Here is a 22,077-nt window from a genome sequence, read left to right as displayed (position 1 = left end):
TCTTTTCACTGTAGTTTTAGTACAATAGCAGATCAAAGAGAGAAACGTTAAAAACTCTGTTTAAACATAAAGCAAACACTTTCTCACTCAAAGATACTCTATCGAATACAATAGTAAACACTAAAAAGTAATCACACTAAGTACAAGAACATTGCATTTACCGTCGGAGTTCGAACGATAAAACATCTTCGACTTATTGCGATTCCAGACTCCGATTTCGCCCTTGTCTATCGGGCGCTAAAAGTCAGCACTTACCGGCCATGACAAAGCCCAGCACAAAAACTTTAAGAAGTTCGATAGTTTTAGTACACAATCACTTTAGTATATTGCTAAAACATTACACAGATTTGCGGATTAAAACCGATTAAAATCATTTCAACATTATATCGGGAAAAAGCAATGGCGCTTATAATTTTCAGAAACATACAATAATTACTGCAGAGCTTTGTGTTGCCATACGCAGACTGGCGTTTCCTACCATTTCTACCACATTTTAAAAAAACGGGCAAAGTTGATGTTAATAAAGAAATATTTGTTAGTAAAATGGTATAATATTATACAAGCGTTATCAATACTGTTATAAAATCTGTTCATTCTATATATATTACTTATAAGTTATAAGTTATTGACAAATTTTGCTCGTAATAGTGAAAAATATTTAAAATAATACGTGAAATTATTTTTATTATATATTTATTGATGAAAAAAGGAAATTAAAAAACAGTTTTAAGTCTACGTTTCTTTTTATATAAATATAATTAATTAATTTCAAGTCCACCGATGTTTTTATTTTTCAGTTTTAAAATATCTCGATATAGGTACCTACACATTTTAACTACAACATTTTCAGTTGTTAAACTTGCAAAAACATTAATTTAATTTATAAAATAAGTGCATACATTTCAGTTTCATAAAATAATAAATATTACATTATACCTATTTCATAATAATATGTCTACCAAATGCATCACGTCTTATAAAATGGTAACATTGTGAGCAGTAGTGTCAATGCACAGCTTGGTGTCGTGCGTCCGTCATGAAAACCGCGCAAATAACGCAGTTCATGTTATTTATAAACACGCCATCTATGGGCTCATGAGAGAAATTCTAATTCTTACAGTACACATAGCGCTTTTAAAACTATGACGGAGAGATGGCGATGTTAATATTCATATTCGATTAACTTTTCACGCATTATTATTATCATAAAAGTTACATAAATTATTATTTTGTTTCCTTTTTTGTATGATAATTATTATGCTCATATTGATATTTATTTTGTGCGAACTAATATCCCTATATAAGTACCCTAAGTACCTAAGAGCTATTACGCACTGTCGACCAGTCGCTGGCGACTCAGTCGCCGGCGACTGTGACTTACTATAGTTTAAATAGGGGCTTGCGCACTTAGTCGTCAGTCGTCCAGGAGTAAGTCCAGTCGCCGTCGTCGACAGTGCGTAATAGCTCTTAGTTTTCATTGATTTTCTATTTTTTTATCATAATAATTTCCATTTCCATGACGCGGACGTTGTCATCGATATTATTGTGAAGGTGCAAAAATTTGAATAATAATAAACCTATTTCAGAGAAAATGCCGAACTATGACGAGGTATGTACGCATTTAAGTACCTATGCCATTAGGCATTAAATAGTAAAAGCACATCAAGAGCACATCATAATAAAATCGAATCAACCTCACCAATAAAAACGTACATACTTTTTATTAAATAGTTTTAGTTGTTCGGTACCCTCAAAACATACCTAGTTAGTTTCTTTTTCAATTTGGTAACAATTACAATTACATACCTACCTCCTCCTACCTAATATCTGTTGCAATTCTACAATCTACAGACGTGACACGAAACTAGAATTTTTTCGACGAGGTTCAACATTCTTGTACAGGTACATAATATATAGCTTTGAATAAATACTCCCGGATATACGGAGTATATAATCAAAGCTACTTGTAAGTAGTTATTAAATATTACGTCAATATTTCAAAAAATCTCTACAGAATAAATACCTAGGTACTCACTACTTTTATTGCCATGGTCGAAAATAACGCTCAATTTCTGTAAGCTATTCTGCCGGGCCTCAGCGAAAAGGCGACGTTTATTTTTTGGCGGCGTCTGTGCTGCCAACGGCGAAACTACCATTGTTGATGTCGCCATTGTTGCACCATGTCTGAAAAGGACAAAAAGGACGTTAATTTTAATATGCTGTTCGTATCAACGAAATTGAAAATCAAATAACAGAATAGATAGTATTAAAAAAGGTAACTAGGTTTTATAATTAACAAATGATAGTTCAGCTGTTGTCTTCGATTATAAAACTTAGAGCAAGGTCTTATATTATCTATCCATTATCTATCATCCATTCGTCCATATTCTTTCCATATCTTTCTTCTTATATATAAAATTCTCGTGTCACAATGTTAGTCTGCATACTCCTCCGAAACGGGTGGACCGATTCTCATGAAATTTTCTGTGCATATCGGGTAAGTCTGAGAATCGGCCAACATCTATTTTTCATATGTATCACGGGCGAAGCCGGGGCGGACCGCTAGTTATTTTATAATAGGTAAGTAGGTATTTTCGATTCGTTGAATTTCGTAGAATTTTCAATGTTTAAATGAATAACGAACAAATCACAGTACAAAGTAATGTTTTTCAACAAAACCATATGTTTAACATCGCACGAGGCGTTTTTAACTGCTAATATAAACATGGCTAGGCAAATATAAAATTTGTGACAATTATGTTTTGGTTGAATCATGAATGCCTGTGAACAGGATGTTGATGAAAGTAGGTAGGTATTATAATTATATAATTAAACTACCTACAATTTCTCTATTGCTATTCGAAGGATTGGAAATATACATATTTGTAAAAATATACCTATGTACCTACCTATCAATATTAGGAGATAGCTATATTGGCTTTATTTATTTATGTCGATTGAATGATTTATAAATTATTATTTTTGTAATACCTACATACAAGTCACATACAATAACAAAATGATGTACCTATGCGCCTACACGTAATTTACTTATGATAATTTATAATACGTTATGATTTGAGATATCCTTTAAAATAAGTGGGCGGTAGCGCAAGGACATTGTTTGATATTGGATAAACAAATTCTTAGAGAGCACCATTAAGTTACTATGTACTACGTACTAGAGAGGACATCGCTACTACACTATTTGTAACACGAGTTAGGGTCAATCGTCTCAAACCAAATTTTTTTTGTTACATTGATTGGTTTTAATTGATAAATGATAAGTTTATTCATATTTTTTTAATAAGATAAACAATATTTATTTATTACAATGATTGGTTTTAATTTATAAGTAATAAGAGGCAGAATATAGACTACAAACCCACAAGCCGCCCCTCGCCGCGGCCGCCGCGGCCGCGCTTGTCGCACAGATTTTGTTCGTGGTGTCCTCTCTATACGTAGTAATAATAACTGAATGGAGAGCACTTACAATTTAATATAGAAATATTCTTGCTTGTTATCTACGTCCCTGACCAAGCGGTAACATCGATCGGTAGTTATCAGGAAAAATATAATAAGCATATATACAGATAGCATACGAAAGCTTTCACGTTATCGTTGCACGCAATTTTAAGTCAACAATGTTGCAGTATTTTATTAAATTATTCATTTGTTGAGTGATTTTTCATATCACGTATAAAATTCTAAAATACCACGACTACTTACGAGTTACGACCACGTAGCCTACAAATAAGCTATTTATTTAACTATTTTAGTAATTACCTACATTGCAGCCTAAAAAGAGATCCTTGTATTAGGTTTTATCTTGACTACTTAAGGGCTTGGTCTAGTAGTGCAAACAAATGCATCCTGTCATCCTATATGTAAATAATACAAATGTACTAAGGGAAAGTTGCTCCACTTAATTTTTAAAAATTAAATCATTCGTATGCATAATTTAATATTCGTAATAAGTACCAAAAATGACAATTTGAAACAATTTTCGTGAAAATTACACCGGGTGATTTTTTTTTATCAGTACACAAAATTTGCGAATACTTTCTATTGATATCTTCAACTTCATGTTTATATAACTGATCAACTTTTACAAAGAAATTTGGACGAAATATAAAAAAAAATAAGCTTTCCATACAAAATACAGAACTCTATACATTTTTTTCGACCTAAGTTTCTTAGTGAAAGTTGTTCAGTTTAACTAATAAAACGGATAAACAAATTTTGTATATAATAAAAAAAATGTAATGTTTGTGTTAAATGAAAACAAAAGATATTTATTTCTTACTAGCTTCCGCCCGCGACTCCGTCCGCGCGGATGTCAGTCTTCGCGTCTTCTACAGATTTATTATATTATGTGTAATATATAGATTTATATTGATAAACCTAATAAATCTTTTGCTAGCATTCTGATGCTTTATCGGTTGCACTGGATTTATCTCTTTTTTTTCAATCGCTTGAATGATATAGGATGGGTCCTTGATGGGCATCGAATGCTGAAGTCTCGAATCAATCAATTCTGACAGTAGGCAATTTATGTAAAATCTTGATAATGGTCCATCATTTTATTTTGCCTAAACGTTACATACTTTTTTATATAGGTATTCTATTTTTAACGAATTATTCACTCCAGTCCAAACAGCAAATAAGCAGACTTCTGCTTCTGCAACGTTTAGTTGTCCCTGAATTTAGAAAAAATAGTCATGATTCTTATCTATGACAAAAGTGTTATTTTTTGCATTGTATTTCAAATATTAAATTTTTTTTTAACCGCATCTTCCGCATTCATGTCTTTTGCCGGAATTAGACATTTAACTTCTACTAGTCCCATTTTCCCTTTTTGATATGGGAGTGTATAAAGTAATTTTTTTAGATATTTCTCGTTATACATACTTTTAAAAAGTTATTATTGTCATTTTGCTCATTAGGTAAAGTAATTTCGATATCAGTTTTAAGTTTTTTGATACCTGCAATAATAACGTCATAATCGCCTGCACATACTTATCGATTACACCCTGTATACAATCCACCATCCACATTCATAATGTTTTCCTGTCCTCCTCTCCTTTACGCTGTTCACCGATACATTTGAAATGAGTAAATCTGCTACCACTGAAGGATGTTTCATTGTGATCAGAAAATTTTCACCACTGTTGTCGATTATTTGTTTTTCATTTTTAATCAGCAATTGGGAATCATCAGTTTTGTTTTTTGCAGATTGGTGATGTACCCTAACAATACGTCGAAAAGGGAAAGCATCAACGAATTATCGTTTTCGTCCTCTTTTTTTATTCTTCGCGTCTCTGCTACTTCTGTTTGTTTAGTTCTCAACACCCACTGAATTTTCTATGTTATTGTGATCTTCCATTACATCTGAGTTTTGATGATGTGATGATAATCCATTCGTTTTAATATTGGTACTTAGAGTTGGTAGACTAAACTAGAAATGGCGGACTAAATTTGTCAGCGCGTCTGTAAGATCAGAATATAAAACCTGTATTTAAGTTACAAAATTAATAATCAAACAACATGCCGCTACGTTGAAAATGACTAGAAGAAAAAATTAAAACACCTCGGATCAATTTTGGAGTAAACAAATCATTTTCCCCGTATGGGGATTTCCCCGGATGAACTTGGGAAGTTCAAGTTCTCAATACAAGTTTATATTATATTTCGTATTTCTCAAACGAAAAATAAACATTTTTGGAACTTCAAAAAAATTATATTATAAGAAAATTTATGAGCTTACTTTAGTTTTAAAGAAATATACATCCCTTTACTGACACCCCGTAAAATAAAGAAATTGTTGCCAATCATCTTTGCAATCTATTTGGTTTCATTAACTTTATGTTCGAAGATAATTTTTTTTCTAGTAGTTACACGCGTATTTTTTTCGTTTATTTTCCATATCGAAATCAAATGTTTAAAAATACGAATATTTGCACAAAACTAAGATAAAAATAATCAATTAACAAAAATATTAAATTTAATGAAGTAGAGCAACTTTCACTTCGGTATGAAGGAAAATCGAGCGTAGAGCACACGTCAGAACGCTCCGGCCCAAGGAGCGCGACTAAAGAAATTCGCTAGGATTATTCCTAATTATTTTAAATATTTTTTTAATATTTAAAGAATTATCAAAATTAAAAAAAAAAATTTTTTAAAGGATTAATAGTCATTGGTCTTCAACCAACTCGAATAAATTAATGGAAAAAATAACTTTTAGCAGTATTTATCAATAGATTTTGTAAGGCAAAAAATGGGAAATTTAATGAATTTATAACGTTCTAATTAAGAAAATCATAAGTTTTTCGGCAATTGTATTCAGCAGTTTTTAATAACGACTATATAAGGATAATAATGCGCTGATCAGATTGTGTAAATTGTAATCGGTTGCAACGTAGTGAGTGCACAAACTTAGCTCGAAATGTCTTTGGGGGAAAGAGACTTATCTTGAAGGCCTGATTAAGGTAACATAAAGTAACTTTATAAATGTGAAAAAATTCACGCGCATTGCGTATATAACACTAATTGATAAACAAGAAAAAAAAATTCAGTTTATCATTTCATTAGCCGGGAAAAAATTGTCAAATAACTTGTTGAAAACGCAATTTTGCTAGACTGCAGCCTTAATATGATTTATGTAGGTATCAATTTAATGTAACACATAAAAAACATCATAGAATAAAGATAAAATAATACAATAACTTCTAGGACGTTCTAGAAAAATAAAGAACATTTTAAAAGTTACATATAATACGAGCTAATTGCTTAGCGTCACTCCCACGAAGCATCTAATGAGAACCGATTCCAACTGATTTGATGCAATTCAGTGTAGATTAAATTGTGTACTAAGAAACTAATGTAACTAATTGCTGAGTCAATGATCTTATATATGTTTCCAACGACTCAGTTTGGGCTCGCATTTTTATAAAGATGTTAATGCTCTACTTAGGTTTATTTCAAAAATAATGCGTCGTAAAAAGTTGGCCTATATCTTAAAAATATCATGTTTTCTGTGGCTTAGGAATAGGTTTAAAGACTTGAAAAGGATCTACACTTTCGTAGTTTCAACTTCGCAGTTTGAGAGACGATCTTCATACATAACCTCCTCTTTTTTTTGAAGTCTGTTAAAAATTAAATGTTGCGGTAAAGTACGTTTACAGTTTACACGAATAATTATGAGGGTCATTTCCTCTTAGGCAGATAAAGATCAAGGACCAAGGTCAATAAGTTAATATCATAAACTCAGGTCACTTCGGCTTTAGAATAAGGCTTTTTTTAATACTATTGAATGTAAAAATTAAACATAGATATGGATCGAAAATTATAGTTAGCTACCGGCTTTTGTCAGATTAGTAGGTAATCGATAACGAGGCCATATTACATCAATGTTATTAATATTTACATAATTATCTAACTATGATTTTTTTGTTCAGAATTCGCCCGACCAGCTGACCAAAGCACGAGGCATTTGTATGCAAAGTAAGATATTTTATTCTTTACTTATTCTTTTAAATATCTCCTTCATACTATTACCACAGTATTACAATATTATTTCTATTACCATTTACCTACCTACAATAATCTTACGTTTTTCAATATTTGGTTCGGTTTTATTAAAGTTTTTGCATTTTTAAATTTATATAGAGTCAGAATTGATATTTTGGTTTTATGGCATTCAAATGCTTTATAAATATAAATTTATAAAGAATAGAAAAAATTCGTCCCGCCTCGGGATCGATTTTTTTATATTCTTAATACTTAAATTTATATTTATATAGTCATTTAAATTTCAAGTTCACAATATTTTCAGAGGACCATCACGTAAAGAAGATATTGATAACTTTGAAGTCTTGCGAAGATAGAATCGCCTCCAAAGCTTACACGGCGGAAACCTGTCACCAGGAAACCATGGACCTGATGGAGGCTCTGGACCACTGCGTGGGTGACTCTGCGTTCCTTCGTATTAAATAAATATTAATAAATTGTCTTTTGTTTATAATCTAAGAGGGTTGTATTTCATTAACACGCTTATTCACATGTCTGTTTGTATGAAACCGACTGTAACGGACTCCTTATAAGACTCGAATTCGGCCCAATATAACGGACACATTTAGATCTAACTTTGTACTTACCTTCTTACGCAGGCAAAAAAATCTTTTAAAGTAGGTATATTTATTCATACTTTTGAAATCATAGTTTTATTTATGTGTTATTATCACACCTATAACATTTGTTCCAAGAAATATGTTTGCGACGTGTTACAAAATCACATATCAAATAGACAGAATCCGTTTGATGATGTAATTGTTTGTTTCAATATAAACAACGGAGCAGACACGACAGGATAGAGAAGCATCTGCAGACTCAGGTCATTGGTCGAGAGCAGGTGAGGTAAACATCTGCGCTGCTTTCCCACGATTCCACGATTAGTTCGAATAACGATGTAGGGCTTACGGAAGATGTTTATAGTGCCTATCTGTATCTAACAGCCCCCCCCTCCAAATTCGGTAAAAAAAGTCAACATTTACAAAATTAAAAAAATGTCCAAATCTCGTAAAATGCCCATATTTCGTAAAATGCCCGTAAAATCGTTTCACCCAGTCGACAGTTCTGAGGTATTTATTGTCCGAAAAAAAAAATAGTCGTATTGAGAAGTAGCTTGAAAATAGTTTAGTAACGTACTGGCTACTGATTATACTTAGCTAAACAAAAAATGTTGGTACTTAATCAGTTTCGGAAGAGTCTGGATACAAAAAAGTTACCTCAAAATCATGCCATTTATTATTAAATACATCAAAGTCATGGTGAGACTGTATTATCATATTTAAGGTACAGCTAGTATCGAATCGAGATCACGGAGGTTGTTTGCTCTTAAATATTTAAACCGACTTAACATACATATGTAATAATTGGTTTATTTGTGTGCATGTCGTAGCAAATATTTTTAAAATAAATATTAGTGTTATGAATATCGGACGCAGTATTATAGTACAACTTTTCGTCATGCCTAATAATATATCAACAAAGCTAGCTAGCCCGCGCCTTTGCTCACATAAATCTAGTACAATAACATTTTCAAATTTTAACCTATCCACTTATGTCAGTGTATAATTTTTCACCTTGAAAAGTACCCTACGTCCTCTAAAGATCCTTCTTTCATTGTATGAAAAAAATTCAAAAAAAAATATACATAACTAACTAAGTATATTAGATTAAATTAACTCAAAAAAACTGCTACTAACTCAGTACATAGTAACTCAATGTACTAACTGTGATTGTTTTTCGTCCTAGCGTGAAGATTTATAAGCCTATCTATAGATTTCCTCGATAAATGGACTATCTCAGTGAGATAATTTTTCAAAATATAGGATCCGTAGTTCCTGAGATCAGTGCGTTCAAGCAAACAAACAAAAAATCTCCTGAGGTTCATTATATTAGTATAGATTAAGTATAGTTTTTTGTAAGAATTCAACCTCAAATTCAATCTTTTTGCATTGAGATATACATATAATATTATCTCAATGTCATTTTGTTATTTTTTTTATAAAATTATTAGTTACAGTAGATAAGTATCATTTTTTATTATAATCTGCGTCCTAATTTGTCCAAGCGCAAAAATACTCTACAGTGTACAATAAATATTATAATAAAATTCCCTCATACTGGTTTTCATCAACACATCTTTCATGCAATTACGCGAACTATCTTGGGAATTTTGTAATAGGACGCCATAAACCGACGGGGTCACAAGGCCTCACACTTTGCTCATCCGGCCACAGATTAAAAATACATCGCAATACAGATAAAGAATATTCGACATTCTGATGATCTGAATCACATAGATAATATAATCCCACCAAAAACATTTTCATGTAAAATGTTGCCAAGATGAGCCCATATGACTCGCACTGTCAAAAAGTTATCAGATCTCATGTAGAGCCAAGCTTCTAACACTACACGCCCTAACTCTACAAGGCCTAACTTCACAAACTCTACAGTCTACACCTTAGTCAAAATATGTGGCTTGGTCATTTCGCTACATTCACATCGGCGTAAGGTGAAAAATTAATTCACTGTTCATTACTTTTGTGTTATAATAGTTCTTGTAGTAACGAACGGCCAAGCCACATATTATACATATATATATGTATATCTAGGGGAACCAAGTTTTAAATTATTAGATTAGACCTCTAGCGTCATCAAAATTTAATTTAAAATTACAGGTCTCATACAAACTCCCATCCCCTAGTTTAAGGGGTTGGGGGATGAAAGTTACAAGTTTTATAATTTTTTTGTTGTTTGTGTGCTAATACTAGCTTACATACAAAATTTCAGCTTTCTAGGACATTAGGAAATACCTTAAGAATTTTGATGATCATCAGTGAGTCAGTGACGAAATTAGCGTTTTTTAGATATAAATAAAATCTGAAGTATAAAAGCTAATGTAATTAAAACTTAATATGTTCAATAAGTCCGCTATTGACAATATATATCCCGAAAATTTTGTTGATCTAGCATAATCCAAACCCAAGTTATGAGGGTTCAAAAAAACGTCGAAGCGCTTCGAGAAAAGGTAGGTAGTGCCCGTGCGCTTCGCTTGGCTCGTCTTAGCGGGGGCACTACCGTGCCCCCAGATACTACTTAAAACAAATAAAAAAAGACGGGTTGCACTCCGGGAGTGCCGGCAGAAATGAAAACTTGATTATTAACGTTCAGCATGTTTGATATTTTGGAATGGTATCCGTCTTACACGTGGAATATAAGGGCTAAAAAAAAAAAAACATCCGTCTTACGCTTACGATCAGGCCACGTGTCCTGACGCGAGTTTAAGATTTTATACCCAACGCCGCTAAAGAAGTTTTCACTTAAAAAAAACTGTAATCTGATGAATGTCTCGCGCTGAAGATCAACAGAAGCACAGATTACTAAAATATAGTTAATGGATAGAGAGATGGTAAACAGTAGCATGCATGCGTATGCTACTGTTTTTCAACTTTCATGTGATGTGTGGGAAAGTTGGAGGTCCTAATAAAACTTAGAGCATTAAACAAATACCTACTCTTACCCAATAAACGAAGTACATAATAGAATTTGATTGGGTCTCGTTTTATCCTTTGGATTCGGTACCTAAAAAATTCAACATTGTGTAAAAGAAGAATATTATAGTTAAGCAGTAAGTAGGTATATATGTAAGAATAAGAAGTAGGTATAAAAACATTGTATAATATAAGATTGTATGTTTAAGGTAATGAATTTAATATTTATATCGATTCGAAGGAATCTGTATTTTGTATAGTGTAATCCATCTTGATGTTTAAAAGTCGTGAGAATTCGACTTTAATTACAATAAGTTGTGTTACAAATCTAAAGTCTGTAAGGTGAAAAGGAATGATTAAACAATATAAGAGCGGACATAAGACGTATGCGACGAAGAAGCAATAATTCAAAGTAATTGCTGATTACAAGATCTATATATAATACCTACTTACGAAGCCTTTAAAAACCGTTAAATAATGACTGCGAGTTACGTCAATTGACAATTCGTTTAAGTTATCTGTGGTGTAAGTGTAACTATACTCTGTAATCTATACTTACAATCTGAGCTTACAATAATATAATATTATAAAGCTGAAGAGTTTGTTTGTTTGTTTGAACGCGCTAATCTCAGGAACTACCCACTGATCCGATTTACAATGGTGTTAAATAATTTCAAATGTAACTATATTGTTATAAACTAAATATTGAATACCTACGCAGCTACGTGACCAAGATCACATTTAAACAAAATTCTTTAATTATGAGTTCATTTGATACGTCGTGTCACAATGTTTGTCTTCAATGGACTCCTAAACCACTTAACCGATTGCAATAAAATTCGCACACCATGTGCAGTTCGATCCAACTTGAGAGATAGGATAGTTTAAAGTTTAAACATGTAGGTACCACGGGCGAAGCCGGGGCGGACCACTAGTATTTTAATATATTTTGATGTTACCATATTTTTGTGCAATTAATCTTATATATTTCCAACCATCAACGTTTGTATTTTTAATTTTTTGTATGTCTCGTATTGTAGAATATATTAATACAATTTATTAATACAAATTACAATGATAAAGTTAATATATAAGTACCTACTTAATATTATATACTTAGCTGAAGAGTTTGTTTGTTTGTTTGCTTTTTTTGAACGCGCTAATCTCAGAATCTTCTGGTCCGATTTGAAAAATTCTTTCAGTGTTTTATAGCCTATTTATTGAGGGAGGAGGAAATAATGTCACCACGCTAACCAATAGGAGCGGAACAATGGGTAAAAACTTTAGAGTATATAATATTACAGCTGTTGTATAAATATTAAATCTCTCTAAGACAGAGCTTCCCAATCTTTTTCAGCTCGCGGCGCAAAATCATGTTAAATTTTTTGTCACGCGCCCCACAGTTTGAGAACCCCTGCTCTAAGGTAAAAACAAACCGCGGCCCGCTGGGCGCAGCTAGTATAAATAATAGTATAATTTATATTAAATTGCAACTGCACCAGGTATATCCTAACTACTTAATCATTATATTTTTAATATGCACATAGATAATGAGCGTTGATAGATTAGAACACACGCGGAGTATCATTAAAAATCAATTTTTTATTTTTAATTAATCGAATGACGTGTGCTATATCGATTAACTCAACGAGTAACGAAAAAACTAAGTCGATTGTCCATCAGAATATAATAATTAATAATAATAAAGTTTGAAAAAACACGCTAATACCACAGTATTACCATTATTTCCGTGTACTATTAAGTTTGAATAACATCAGTAGGTCAAATCTAAAGAAGACGGTTATAGGTACGTGAGTTACGTCATATTTAAACATACAGGTGAAGCTGAACCCCCCACTCTAAGCTTATGACATGTTTTTAATTTTTATATTTAACTAGATTTCCGCCCGCGGCTTCGCCCGCGTTTTCAAAGGAAAACCCGCATAGTTCCCGTTCCCGTGGGATTTCCGGGATAAAACCTATCCTATGTGTTAATCCAAGTTACCCTCTATATGTGTGCTAAATTTTATTGTAATCGGTTCAGTAGTTTTTACGTGAAAGAGTAACAAACATCCATACATCCATACATCCATACAAACTTTCGCCTTTATAATCGTATTAAGATAAGATGAAACATGTTCTTTTTTATCGCTTAAGCAGGAATACGAGCTGGTGGGTCACCTGATGGAAAGTGCCCGCCGCCCATAAGCATTCGAATCGCGATGTTAGGGCCACCGCGTAGGGGAGGTACGGGCAAAGCGGATAAGCTAAGGGAAACTCAATTTAAAATACAGAATTTATCTGGATAAGAACTTTATTTATTACTAATTTATGGCACATGTAAGTGTCTTTGCACGTACGCAATCAATTTGAGAAAATACAATCATCTTCTATTTAAAAGTTATATAAAAAGAAAAAGAAGTCAATTATCCGCTTTACCCGACCCCGTTGGGCAAAGCGGATATGGCACAAGGGCAAAGAGGATAAGGAATAGTAGAACCAACTAATCTACTACACCGAATCGTTTCTTGCCCTTTAAAGTTAGTACGTTAAGTTGTCGTTTTTACGCCGGTTTCATCCATGTTATATATAGTGGTGGCATCAAAATTGTGCTTCTCAACTTGATTCCAGAAATTGGCGTAGAATAACTCAACTTGTGGTCTATTAAAGCCCCTCGTCCGCACTATTGAAGAAGGTTCCGGTGATCGCAAAACAATATTATCAGGATGTCGCTTTTTAAATCCAGCAAACCAATCATTGCCTGGTTTTCCATTCTTAAAAGAATGGGGTATATTGTTTTTTTCTGCGTAGTCAAATGCCATTCGTAAAAAATCGTTACGAGTCAAATCATAAAACAGGCTATCTAACTTCATCAAGTATTCACAAAGCGCTTGTTCCTGATCAGGAGCTTAAATATTGTTGCAAATCTACCTAATTTCTTGACCGTACTTCCAGATTATAGATCTCTGTGTAAAGTAACGTAAGGTATGCCATATTTAGTGGCTGTAGCATTAATTGACTGACCTTCCTTTACTTCTTTCATTGCTTTTCGCAAAGTTTCTTCCGACCATGATGCTTGATTCGTTTTGCGTTTGTACTTAATCACCATTCTGAAACATGAATTAAAAAGAACTATCAATACAAGTGCTCGGGCAAAGCAGATAACCTATCCGCTTTGCCCTATCCGCTTTACCCAACAGATACCTTTTTCAAATTAACGAAGCTAACAAAAAATTTCACTACATGCCGGTGCAATTTTAAAATCGCAAATAATACTTTAAAACATGGTCAATTGCTTGATCTAAAGTAATTTTCGGATAGGTTACATTAAATACAAAAGAAAACATCACATACCTGATCAAAAATCGTAAGAAAACCAACGAAAATTTTTTTTTTACTTCACAACTAACGTTGGAGCTGTATTGTTTTGGTTAAACTGTCATAGCGTAGCCGCACATGTCAAGTGTCAACTGCATTAGTGCAAATAGCACCATCTATTATACTTTTCGAGAAAAACCAGCTATCCGCTTTACCTCACTTATTCGCTTTGCCCGTACCTACCCTATGTGTTGCCGGCCTTTGAGGTATAAACTATAAATATGCCCTTTTCTTGAAATTCTTTGCGTCGGAATCCGTTTGTGAACTTGAAGAATACGTTACATAAATCATACGAGATTATTTTTGATTTTTCTAATCCAAGATCTAAAGAAGAACTGCATTAACTTTACAAAGAAGGCGGTGTATTTTGTATGCTCATCTTCTGCCTATAGATTCGCTTCTTCGGTACCCGATATATCTATTCATGTATTCTGTGGCCTCTGTGGGTGGATAAGATGGTTTTTGGTTGATTATTATTTTTCAGGAACAGATATATTGATATCGATTGTATTAATTATTTTCTGTACCAAACACGCAGATCCTATCACTGGTTTTGCACAAAAGACAATCATCCATTCCTCCATAGACCATGTCCCATCTTTACGTAATTTACGTAATAAAAAACATATATTGTCATCAATAATATACCTACATATACAAGGATATATTTATAGATATTTTCACTCACAAGTCACCTAAATATAGCTTCCCGCTAACTTTTCTCTCACAGATAAAAAATATCCTCGCCGAGGTTAGAGCTAGGTCACACGTGTGACCGGTTTTCCAGTACTTAAACCATTGTTTAATTATATCACGTCATGTGATGTGACCTTACAATTAGGTATGTGAAAGTCTGGAACCGACTTGGGCTGAATCTACGGATTAAATATTAATGATTTGGACACAAGATTTTTAATCTTAAATATATAACCACAGTTTCCTAATACTTTAAAACTGATAAAACTAAATAGATGAAAAGGAAGATTCTTTAAATATAACCTTACTTTATGTTTTTGGACTAAATTATGGCATTTTTCGATTTCTTGCACCTAACTTCAGGTGAATTGAAATCAGGCTTTTATTAGCGGTCCGCCCCGGCTTACATATTTCGCAATAAAAGGTAGCCTATGTTTTTTCTCAGGGTCTAAAGATTATCTGTGCCAAATTTCATCAAAATCGGTCCAGTAGTTTATGCGTGAAAACCATAGGTACATACATAAATACATAAAAACCTTTCCTCTTATTTGAGTTATTAGTAGGTTGTCCAAGATTTACCGGCGACGGGCAGCCGCTGACGGGGTCACGGAAGAATTCTACCATACCCGTGGCCCCGTCGTTGATGCGGCTTGACGGAACACAGTGGGATTTTGGTCGGTAGGAATCCGACATAACCCACTGCCCCTTCCCCGGAGGCCGTGGGAATCTATGCAAGATTACCCCACTTAAAAAAAAAAAAAAAGGTTGTCCAAGATTTAGTATGGTACTTCTACCAGAGTATGATACTGTATATTTTAATGTATCCATACTCTGTAGTAGGTATGAGAGAAGTCGTTTGATTGTGATGAATTACGCAGTTTCGGTACAAAAAATTTCATGGACACTTTATATATCGAAATATTAAAATGAAAATTTATCACGCAGTCATATTTAATATTTAAATAATGAAAATAAAACAATGTCTCACATATCTATAGACGATAATCGCTTCCTTATTGCTGATAATATTAATTTATAACAGCCGTATAGGTAAGTACCTACTCGTCGATCATGACCTACATTTCGTAAAAATAAACACTCAGTTGAAGAATAATGGCACATTTTGATAATATTTATGAAAGATTAGTTGAATGACCCTGTTAGCGCAGTATAATATGTAGGTATGGTAGGCCCCTGAATATTAGAAGCACAGATAATATAATACTATACTAATACTGGTAATTACTAGAATTCATATTTTATGTGGTTCTAGGTCCGAGGATATTTCGACCCGAAACAATTTTATTAATTCTATTTGGAAATAAAAATAGGTACCTAGGTGATTAAAAAGAAAACAAAATTGTTAAGTAATAATGATCGCAGAAATTTGATATTCCACCAATACGAGTATTATATTATCTGTGGCGTTAATACTTTTAGAGCGGACAATGACCGTTTCAAATATTGCTTGGAATCATCCCATCATCCCATAACTTTGAATCTAAATCCCACTTACAAATTATCTGCAACAAGGAAACATATGAAGGACCATAGACTTAGGAAAAGTGTATTAAATAAAAAGATTATAAAGTCATGACACGTTATGTTGAGGAAACGTTGCAGAAATATAACAGATTATTGGATTATCGTCTTGTATTGATTATTTATTAATTCAATGTCTGTTTACTGTTTGCGCTCTATGGAAGTGCCTTAAACTGAAGGCACTGGAACCACAGAATATAATATAATAGTACTACGCTATAGACCAAGTATAGACTATAGTGCAAACGTGTAGTTATGATTGTTTATCTATCCTAATTAATTTTAAAGGTTACAAGTCTTTGAAGAAATGCTTAAAGAAATGTCATATAAGTAGGTACCAAATTACCTAGCCTGGGTACAAATTTTATAATATCTATAATAATAGGGATCTAACTATTCTGTATTTTAAATAAGTTTATTTTTTAATCACTGACCAATAAAAATATTGTACAATTATTGTGTTTGTGTATGAAAAAATTTGTGACACACGTTACTTGATTTTTTTTTTCATTATCTGTGCGAATGGTGCCATACATTTGCGAACGCGCTCGCACTGTTGGGCACCGTGCCCGTGGCACAGAATAGTATCTACTACGACCGTGGGCAAAATCAAGCAGGTACATACTGTAAAGTTTCACCATAATCCGTCCAGTAATTTAAATTACTTATATGTTAAATACATGTAATTTTTTAAATCGGATCAGTAGTTCCTGAGATTGGCGCGTTCAAACAAACAAACAAACTCTTCAGCTTTATAATATTAGTATAGATTCGTACGAAGTGGTATTAATTTACGACGCAACCAGTTAAATCGATTTCGCACGTGAATAAAAACGTGTTTCATTTAATCGATTTTAATTCTCATTGATGAGGATGTTCGATTCTGAATGTTGAGTATCTTTAAAATTATTTAGGTCACACCTTTTAAGCAGTCTTGGGCAGAGACGGCTAACGACGTATAATGACTTATATTCAAAGGGCCTAAAGGTTTGAATATGTAAACAAATTATATCTAATAATTTCTCTAACAATTGATTACAAATAGCGTGCTTATCTAAGCTAATATTATTTAAAGCTGAAGAGTTTGTGTTTGAACGCGCTAATCTCAGAAACTACTACGTCCAATTTGAAAAATTATTTCGGTGTTAGATAGCCCATTTATCAAAGAAGGCTATTATATATTATCATCACGCTATAAGACCAACAAACAGGAGCGGAGCACTGCGGGTAAAACCGCGGGGCGCAGCTAGTTAATTATGATTATGTAATTAATTACATTATTAAGATTTCCACGTACAAGAGACACATCACAAAATTAATTGGTGAATAATCAATTAATTTATCATCTTGTTCAATTTATGTCTGAATCACGTATCGTTGAATTTCGCATTGACCTCATATTTTTTAAGGATCAGTACCATATTGGTAAGTGGTAACAGTAACATATTTAACTATGATTCATACAAAATCTTCCTACTTAAAATAGTAGATGAATCTATACCATCTATACTTATATACTTATCTATACCAATATTATAAAGCTGAAGAGTTTGTTTGTTTGTTTGTTTGAACGTGCTAATCTCGGGAACTACTGGTCCGATTTGAAAAATTCTTTCGATGTTAGATAGCCCATTTATCGAGGAAGGCTATAGAGCTTAGGCTATATATCACGCTAAGACCAAAAGAAGCAGAGCCACGCGGGTGAAACCGCGGAGCGTAGCTAGTCTATTATATACGCAGTTATAAATCTTCATAGAGTCAAAGTTATTATGAAATACTAGCTTTCCGCCTGCGGCTTCGCCCGCGTTTTCAAAGAAAAACACGCATAGTTCCCGTTCCCGTGGGATAACCGGGATAAAACCTAGCCTATGTTACTCGTGGATAATGTAGCTTTCGAATGGTGAAAGAATTTTTAAAATCGGTCCAGTAGTTTATGAGCCTATTCATTACAATCAAACAAACAAACAAACAAACAAACAAAGTTTTCCTCTTTATAATATTAGTGTAGAAATACAAATGGTTTGTCGTTGCATAAGAAAACAATTTGTTTAAACTAACCAACATAAAGTAAATTTTAACTATAATTACTAGTATCTTTTCAATGGTCACAGCTTATAATTACAAATCTGAAATCACCCACTAGATACATTTTGATGTTAAAATACAACTTTGTAAAATGATGAACTGTTTACTAATGCAATAGAAAACCAATTGACCATGATTCCTGCGATTGTTATAATACAATTTGATCGAATTACCCATAGCATGTTAGTAAGTAGGTAAGTGGTAAGTACATATTTTATTTAGGTACGTAGTTACGTTGTAGGTACAGATAATATAGGTAATACTACGTAGGTACACAAATAATTCTATTGTAATCTATATTTTTGAAGAAAACATCTTTTGCAGGCGCGTTGAGAGTTAAATTTCAAGTTCGCGTCATTCAATACCGTCACAATATGGAGTGTAAGGCAACGATTTTGGTATCTTTGAATCTTGACAAAGAAGTTTTACTTCTGACACTTGTGAAAAAAATCAACCATTCGTAGGTTACCAACTTACCAGGCTAATTTATGCACAATAAATCATCGTAAGTGTTGCAACCATTTACGAATATCGCCATGCCATACTTTTCGGACGGTTCCAAATGGTCGCCATACCGCCGAAAATCAGCAACGTTTTTTATTATTTTTTTTTGAACAAATCGTCTCACACTACTGACTAGTACAAATGACCCAATAATTTCTGTCACTATCTCCTGGTATATACATGAACAAAAAACATTAGGTATCACTGTATGAAACGGTCAACATTCGAAGGGCGCAATTCAAGAGCGCTGACCGTCAGTCAGCTGTTTGCGAACCTTGACTCCATTTACTGAGTAAAGAATTCGCATTACGAGTTAACAATGACAATATAATTCGGCAGTCGCTTGATAATTGGATTTTACATAGATGTATAGATCTGTAGGTTCCGTGTTAGCTTTATCCATAACGACATTAAATAACCTTTGTAAGATTATTAACTATGCATATATATAGGTACCTACTGTACCTAATCGATATTAACTTAATAATAATATTGTGAATGCGAAAGAGTATTTTTTATATTTATTCCATGTAGCAAGGGTGCGATTTCATGATTTTTGTGTCTGGAGATAGTTTGAAGTCTAGAGAGTGACATAGGATAGTCTTGAACGCGGTGAAACATCAATTTCCTTTATACTGTATACTCGGATGAAGCCGCGGGCTGAAAGCTAGTAAGTAATAATATGTGGTTTGTTATGAGTCGTCTTCACGAACGTATTTACGTGTGTTTATAGAGATTTATCAATGTTTCGTCGCGATACATACCTAATACATAATATTAACTGTACCTACACAATACACATAAGTATATCTAGTAACAAATATTTGAGAACCATCAAATCAAAATATTTTATTCTTGATACCTCTGTATACTGTAAGCTACCACAATCGAGAGTTTCGTACAAGAAATTATTGGGCGTCTCATCAAAATAAAGCTACTCACGGAAAATTAGCTTGATAGTAATCAAGTGCAAAAATGGGCGATGGATCCTGAACTATATTTGAAAGGACAGCTCAACCGGCCACTTGGATATATTTTTAGTGATATCACAATATGTGTTATAGAGTATAGATTTATTTATTTAAGTATTTAGAAAACAAAAATTCACATTTATTTTAAAAACACAATTTTGTGATGCGAATCCTTACGAGGTTTGTACCAACGCGAACGCTTCACAGATATATAACTACACACATAATAAATTTGTAAACATAAGTAACCTTTTTAACAAGGTAGGCAAGAATGACCTTACAGCAAGGTAAGCTGCTAGTTTTTACTTCCCAACGAGAAAATATAATTTTTATAACATTTTTACACACTGTTCTAAATTTATAGGCATAGAGAAAATAAATATATCACTAATAAAAATTACTGCACTTCTTTTTATTGTCCTAATTTCAATCGATAAAAATGTATATCACTACATACCTAGTATAAAACAAAGTCGCTTTCTCTGTCCCTATGTCCCTTTGTATGCTTAAATATTTAAAACTACGTAACGGATTTTGATGCGGTTTTTTTAAATAGATAGAGCGATTAAAGAGGAAGGTTTTAGTATATTATTTATTAGGTTTTAGACAAAGCGGGCGAAGCCACGGGCGGTAAGCTAGTAATATATAAATAAGTACCTACCTAGTACAAAGTTGGAAATGTCTATTTTTTTTTTTTGTTAAATAATTTGGTATAAGTCGTAAACTTTTCGAAATTTATCAACTAAATTAAATATAGTAGGTATCTAACTGCCCAATTTTATACAGGAAAATAAGATTTTAACTTGTATTATAAAAAATTGAAAATAAAGCGGGCACCTACTTACCAATCACAATTATTATGTTCGCTCGTGTCAATAAAGTTCTAAATTCAAATTAGGTAGTGCACAAACAATAACCACAGATATTTTGACGGATATCACACAATGTCATAAAATGGCGGGAAATAATTGAATCCACACGAAACGCGCTATCAACTCGAACGGGTTGAACAATCTGCCGTTCGCAGCGTTGTACGGTTGTAGACGTAAACAAACAATATTATTTATTGTTGTCGACCGTGGCGCCGATACAATTGGATTTCTATATAGACAAGCATGTAGCGACATCTATTGAGACTCGGTAGGTTTAGACCCGCCAAATGTTGCATTTTACATGCATTTTACGTGCATTTTACAAAGTCGTGGCAGAAAGTGCATTGTATATACAAATACTATGTATAGGCACAGACTAATAATAATATACTACGTGCCACGTGGTATAGGTATATTCTACAAGAAACTAATAAGACTATATGAATGAAGACGAGAGCGTCAGCAAGTGCAGCATAGTGAAATAATGCACAGTAAAACCTATGTATGTACCATGAACCATCAGACTAAATAGGTACCTAATATATAACTTAACTATAGGTACATAAAAATAATCCTATTCTACAAAAAAGGTCACCGATTTTCCTGAGGATATTGATAAAAAAATATAGCCTAATTTAGCACCGCTTGTTTTAGCAACATTGATTGAAAAAATACATATTATATACCTACACTAAAGTAGGACCTCATTTTTAAGTCTTCTAATAATAAATTAATTTCGATCGTAAAGCACTCTCTGATGCTTCGCATCATGAGTCGTGCAATAAGCAACTTTTATTAAAGAAAAAACATTATTTCAAGGACAGCAATACAAAAAAGAAACAAAACTAAACAAAAAAAGAAAATAACTTAAATTTACACACAAAGAGAAAAAAAAAGAACAATAAGTACTAGAATTTATAGTAGATAGGTACCTACTATGAACTTAACAGAATTACAATTTAAACTTTA

At 32.9% G+C, this 22,077-nt stretch overlaps 2 protein-coding genes across 3 annotated transcripts in view; one reads left to right on the top strand and one right to left on the bottom strand.

The window, feature by feature from the left end:
* Positions 1–21,259, bottom strand: part of tws (protein phosphatase 2 regulatory subunit tws) — a 44,941-nt gene extending 23,682 nt beyond the window's left edge. The window contains exons 1-2 of one of the 2 annotated variants that reach the window (XM_089709928.1): positions 21,082–21,259; positions 2,036–2,184 (exon numbers count right to left, since the gene is read on the bottom strand). In XM_089709928.1, coding sequence (XP_089566054.1) covers positions 2,036–2,171 — 136 coding nt within the window. In that variant the 5' untranslated portion in view covers positions 2,172–2,184; positions 21,082–21,259. Of the gene's footprint in view, positions 1–161; positions 451–2,035; positions 2,185–21,081 lie in introns of those variants that run through there. The other variant, XM_089709930.1, reaches the window with a different exon arrangement.
* LOC149478070 (cytochrome b-c1 complex subunit 6, mitochondrial-like) lies at positions 1,518–8,022 on the top strand. Its single transcript, XM_089709927.1, has 3 exons — positions 1,518–1,609; positions 7,458–7,503; positions 7,835–8,022. Exons 1-3 carry the CDS (start codon positions 1,592–1,594, stop codon positions 7,993–7,995), a joined length of 225 nt encoding a protein of 74 aa, XP_089566053.1. The 5' UTR covers positions 1,518–1,591; the 3' UTR covers positions 7,996–8,022.
* Positions 21,260–22,077: the final 818 nt, after the last annotated feature.

Source organism: Colias philodice, chromosome 23, assembly GCF_061535455.1.
Source record: "Colias philodice isolate Cphi_HAF_F1 chromosome 23, ilColPhil1 Martin Lab GWU primary, whole genome shotgun sequence".
Classification (NCBI taxonomy): domain Eukaryota; kingdom Metazoa; phylum Arthropoda; class Insecta; order Lepidoptera; family Pieridae; genus Colias; species Colias philodice.
The sequence above is the reverse complement of the archived record's forward strand: the minus strand, read 5'-3'. Positions and strand labels throughout refer to the sequence as shown.